The sequence below is a fragment of the Gopherus flavomarginatus genome, chromosome 6, assembly GCF_025201925.1.
Source record: "Gopherus flavomarginatus isolate rGopFla2 chromosome 6, rGopFla2.mat.asm, whole genome shotgun sequence".
Classification (NCBI taxonomy): domain Eukaryota; kingdom Metazoa; phylum Chordata; order Testudines; family Testudinidae; genus Gopherus; species Gopherus flavomarginatus.
In genome coordinates, this window is record NC_066622.1 from 106,949,381 (window position 1) to 106,955,380 (window position 6,000).

Below are 6,000 nucleotides of genomic sequence, written 5' to 3' on the forward strand. Positions count from 1 at the left end.
TGAAAAGCAGTGCACACCGAAGTGCTGCACTGTAAGTACCCCGAGTAGTCTACATTAATGTGAACTAGGATCCTTTTAGTTTGTGCCCATAGTATCTATATGGTAGTGTTATGTTGCAACACTTTGGTGCACTCTCCTAGTGTGAATAGCAGTGTGCACCAAAGTGCTGCACCATAGTTCACACTTGGGTTGCCATCCTCCAGGGAAACTTGTAGACCTAAGCTCTACAGAAAGGGTGTCCAGTACCTGTGCAGCTTTCCCTGTAAAGACAGGTCAGGAATTGTCCCTAGATGTTTAATATTTTGTGAATGTAACAGTGCACACTGCTGTAATACAGTGGATATTAAGTGTTTGCTGTGGCAGACTGATACTGAATCACATAGTTGCTCTGACTTGTTGAAAATGTATCTGTTTAAACAAAAGGTAACTTTACTGGTAAATCTTAGGGTTTTTTGGCAGGGAGGATATAACAATCAATAGGCTCTTGAAATGATTTAATAATTAATGATTACCTAAAAACTGTAGGTGATTAATTTAAATGTTTTTCCGTATTAATTTACTTCTAGGTTCCCCGTTTGTGAATGCAATCATTCATAAAGGTTTTGATGAGAGACATGCATACATAGGTGGAATGTTTGGAGCTGGTATATATTTTGCTGAAAACTCTTCCAAAAGCAATCAGTATGTATATGGAATTGGAGGTGGGACTGGATGCCCAGTTCACAAAGATAGATCTTGTTATGTTTGCCACAGGTAAGTTACAATACTTTATACTAGAATCATTCATACCAAGAAATCTGAATTTTCAAGTGCAGCCTGTGTTAGAGGCAGTCAAGTCCCCAGCAGAGTCTTTGAAGAAAGACTATAGCTCAGTAGAGATGTCTCCCTATGAACTAACAGTTAAAACAGACAGTACTCCTATATGAGTTTTGGTTGCCACTTTTTAAAGCTGTAGTGCAAACTTAAGAGCCAGGGAGGGGCAATGGAGATAGTTAAAGACATTGTAAGACTCGCCTCCTTTCAGATCCCAAAACCCAGAATTGTGTAGCCTGGAAATGAAGAGAGGATTTGCTAGAGATTTTTAAAAGTATGAAAGATACAGTAAAAATTGATCAATAATTATTTTTCTGCTGGACAGTACACAAACCAGGAGACTTCTAGAAGAGCACAGTACTTGCATATTTATGTGGTTCATGGCAGGGGAGGTGTCTGCTAGATGCGTCGAGATTATGATCATACTGTATTTTCTTTCAAGATGAGTTCAGTAATGTTTGACCCCACCTTGTAGGTTCAGACCTTGATCCTTACTGCTCTGAGGAAGCGCAGGGTAGATTTGTAGAACTTCCCTTCCCACGAGTTTCTGGGTTTCTAAAAGCATTCTTCATGTGTGTCTCTTGTTTTCCCTTGGAACTTAAATCTCATGCTTTAGAAACTTAGCACTTCCTTTTGAAACCTCTCAGCTCAGCAGACTTAAGCTTTCTCACTGTACAGTGTCCCGTTGGCTGTCACTTCAACCAGAAATGGTGATGAAATTGCAGCCTTGTCCTACCATGGTCCCACTGGTTTCCAAAGTGGTAGTTGGGACTTGCTTCAGTTTCCTTCCTAAGACTTGTGCCCCTTTTCATTTGAAGCAAGGCAAGACTCTCCAAGCTTCTTTGAAAGCCCCAGCCAAAGAAGAGAAAGGTATGGCACTGTTTAGATTTGAGGAGGACTCAGGATTCCTGTCAACAAATCAGATAAGAGGGACTTACTACTTAATCTATGTGAAAGGTTTGAAAAGGGGCAAGAAGTGTCTTGAGTGAGCACAGCCCAACAAACTGGCTTCAGTATTTAGTTGACCTACAAAGCTGCTGAGTCTCCTTTCCTGGACTTACTCCGCTTGGGCAGTTGCTGTTTCCTGGACAGAACAAAGAGAAATGTCATTCGAGCTATATGAGCTGCCACCTTGACTGGCCCATTTGTCAACTGGTCAGCAAATGCATTTGTTTAGAGTGTATTAAGAGCTGTGCTGCCACAGGAGCCACCTTCCTTTGGGGAGGAAACAGGAAATTCAGTCTTCCTATTCTTTGGTCCTCTCTGTTGCACACACCCTCTTCCCAACTTAGCTGTAGGTCTCCTGACCATCCCTTCCAGAAGTATGTGGGAACGCTGGTGGTTCCTCTTTTTATAGTCTGTACCGTTGCTGGTTGTGCGACCGAAAGCAAATGTCCAAGTATATGAACTTCAGTGGTAAAGCATAATTACATTTTTTTATCCAAGTATTTAGATAACAATTGGCGATACATAAGGAAATATGTGTCCTTGTATCCCTTTTTATAACAAAAAAAAGCAACCACATCTAATATACTGACAAATTCCGCTATGTGGTGGGTCTAATTTGAGCTAGGGTTTGTAGTAAACCTGTTGTAGTTGGCCCTGGTAATAGTTTGAATATGGCTTCCTTCTCTGAGACAGATACACAAATTTTAGTGTTAGGAACTACTACATACTTTTATGTAGACTTCATCTGTTTGTCTGAGTGACATATACTTTGCCAAAAAATAAAGAACTGAGGTGACAGTCTCTGAGTTCACTATTAAACATTCTATTTCCACAAACAATTAATATAACATGCATTGTATGTAGTCAGAAAAATCTCTGGAGGTTGGGGAAAGGAACCAGGACTGAAAAAGGAGAACATAACGTTATAAAACTTCAGAATTTGTGGAATATGAAAAATGACTGAAGTGGTTTAAAGTTACAGTTCTCTCTGTGAATAGAGCTTTTGAATGACCAAGAAATGTTTTCCCTACTTTCCATACATTTTTGGTTGTAAAAGTTTTTCTTTACTATAGGCAGTTGCTGTTTTGCCGTGTAACATTGGGCAAGTCTTTCCTGCAGTTCAGTGCAATGAAAATGGCTCATTCTCCTCCAGGACATCATTCAGTTACTGGTCGACCTAGTGTAAATGGACTAGCTTTAGCAGAGTACGTCATATACAGAGGAGAACAGGTAATGGGTTTTTTTTTTGTTTTCTTGTCAAAATATACTTAATTTTAAGAAGCCCAAATGCCATTTTTCACTGGTATGCCATTGACACTGAGCCTCTTCTCTGGATTTATTGGAGTTTGTCTTTCAGTGCATATAAATAAAACCTAAGCTTTTAAAGTTGAGAATCGCAGGTCCTTATTTACTGAAAACTTCTGGCAGATATTTTGCTCTCCCATCTCCATGACATACATGTTTCACCTTTTTCTCAGATGGCAAGCAATCCTGTAAAATGTGTGTTCTGAATTTGCTATGAAAATTTAACCTTACTGAATCATTTGCCTTTCAGGCTTATCCAGAATATTTGATTACTTACCAGATTATGAAACCTGAAGGCACCATGGAAGCTTGAAGCAGATTGCTTTTGGAAATCAACAGATCTGAACATGAAGATACCAATACCTAACATCTTCTAAATTACACTGAATTGATGAAAATGTTTTATCCACAGGCATTGTGGTAGAAAATGTGAAAAAATCTAACATTTTGACTTGATAAAGCTTTAATAATGTACAGTCTGTTTTCTAAAATTTCAAAAACTTCCTCTTTTTCAGCACTTTAACAGATACCATTCCAGGTAAACTGGGTTTGTCTGTACTAAATTATAAGCATAAATTAATTTGAACTATGCTTTTATATAATACTACATTGAAATCTAGCAGAAACTATAATATTCCACACAGGAATTCATTTTACTTATACTGTGTTCTTTAAAACACTGCATTCACACTGAATACAATTTCATTTGTAAAACTGTAAATAAGAGCTTTTGTACTAGCATGATATTTATTTACATTGCTTTGTAATGTAAGTGTTTTAGAACTGCAACCTTGTAAAAAGTATTTTTTTCCAAATGTTGCATTGTTCATCTATGTTTCATCATATACGATAAACAGGAGAAGACTTTGATTCCAGGGTTTGTCTTTTGGGAAGGGGGAGAATAAATTTGATTTTAATTAACCAGTTTAGAATTATACAATGCTTGAACAGTTATTCAAAAGATACTCCTGTGGTTTTATTTACAAAATATGCATTCCAGAGATTCATGGCCTATGAAAGTAGGACACTCCTTTGATTATTGAAGTATTTTGCTGCCTGTTTACCAGAATTTCACATTTCATGGTCATGAAATTGTCTTCTAGAATTTGTATTGGACTAGATCTGTAGTTAATCAGTAGTCTTATTTCAAGGCTAGTAGATCCTGTGAATTATGGCTAATAAATGATTTTCCTTGAATGTAGGCGGAAACTTTACTTCAAGGAGGTCTTTCTAGTTAAGTCCCTAACACTTTACATTAACCCAAGGAAGTTGAATGCATAATGTCTAGTGAGAGTGAATAAATTGATTTATTTTCTGGCACATCATGGTTAGTCCATGTAACTTGTGGGTGCTCACAGAATACAAACATTATGGGGTGGACATCTTTCGGCCATTCCTGTCTCTTTCTGTTTATGCTTCCTCCTTGTTTATGCTCGGGCTGGTAGCTTCAGCAGTAATTGAAGTTTGCTGCTGCAGTGCTTTGTGCTGAATGAAATTGATAGGATTGTAGGATCCTAGTCTGTTGCATTAGTTTGATAGATAAAACACTTGTGCATGAGCAGAAAGAGCTACGCAGCTATTGGCTACAGTTGCCCCGTGACTATCTCTTGGGGGATAAGGGAGGAAAGGAGATAAACCACCTGATCAAGGAACTTTACAGATAAATGAATGCACTGCCCTCGTGTTCACCCCATCATAGTTCATCTGCATTCTATATTTTTACTCCATCTGCAATTTTTACCTACATATTTAAAAATGTAAATATAATGCAGACAAAATATAGTTGATACTATGGGTTTAATTTTAAACTGAATAAGAGCATATTTTAATTGGTTATATTTTTACATCTAGGACTCTGCCCCATAAGTTAATTTGTTTGCCTGTCATATGACTAACATGGTTTTAAATGTAATAATTAGTCAAGACTACTAAATTGTCTTGCTGATATGGTGATGATGTAATTATTCTGTACATGAGTAAGTGTACTGAAAAGTACAAAATTATGTGAGGAATCTAAGTAATAAATAAGATCATAAAAGCTAACTCTTGCAGAAAGCAATATTGACAGTGAATAAAAGGTGCTTTATTTAAGGTATTTTTTCCCAGAATGTTGCCCACTCCTTTGGTTTAGTGTAATGCTGGAACTGGTGGTCATGTAAAATCTGGTAAATATGATTAAAACATTGATATTTTAGTTTCATTGCTAAAATATTTCATTCTCTATGAATGATTACTTAATGTCTTGTAAAATATTGTGGTAAGATAGCATTTAAATGGCACCACAATGTTTGTTATTGTCTGGTTTAGTTTTTGCATGATATACCTTGCATTCTGAAGGTGGAAATTGTAATGGTTTGATAGTCTTGACTTTTGAGGTGAAATTTTTATCTCTTGTGCAATTAGGTCTGCTTTACTCATCTTAAAGTGTCTTACATGTACTGTACCACATTCCATACCCATTTAACACTAAATAAATTTAAATTCGCTGGTTTTCTGGTAGCATGGTAGTAATTAAAGGCATAATGTAAGTAAATTGATCAACCTTTCTGAGTACAAGAATGCAGATTATCATTACAATAAACTGATTGCAGTAGAACATAATTTAGTTCGGAATATGGATAAGTTCTTAACAGATGAAAAGAGTGGAGTATTGGAGTAATTTGCAGCTTGGTATTGAAAAAGAAAATTCTACTCAACATCTTTTGGTACAAGAGAGAAGAATTAAACTAAGATTTTACTTTTAGAGTTCTGCGCTTAAAACACTATCGGCTGGTCGAAAAAATGGTCAAGGTTGAAAAGGAATAATCTACCTGATTGTTTGAGGCAGTTTTGTAAAACCTATAATAATCTTCAAATCCAGGAATTCAAAACCATTGCCTATCCTTTTCTGTACAGGTGTTTCAGAGGACATTTTATCTAAATGAGTAAAGGCAG

General features: G+C 36.6%; 1 protein-coding gene across 5 annotated transcripts in view; it reads left to right on the forward strand.

The window, feature by feature from the left end:
• Positions 1-3,987, forward strand: part of TNKS2 (tankyrase 2) — a 56,927-nt gene extending 52,940 nt beyond the window's left edge. For all 5 annotated transcript variants that reach the window (XM_050959297.1, XM_050959296.1, XM_050959301.1 and 2 more), the window contains 3 exons: positions 567-753; positions 2,835-2,991; positions 3,317-3,987. In XM_050959297.1, coding sequence (XP_050815254.1) covers positions 567-753; positions 2,835-2,991; positions 3,317-3,379 — 407 coding nt within the window. In that variant the 3' untranslated portion in view covers positions 3,380-3,987. The remainder of the gene's footprint in view (positions 1-566; positions 754-2,834; positions 2,992-3,316) is intronic.
• Positions 3,988-6,000: the final 2,013 nt, after the last annotated feature.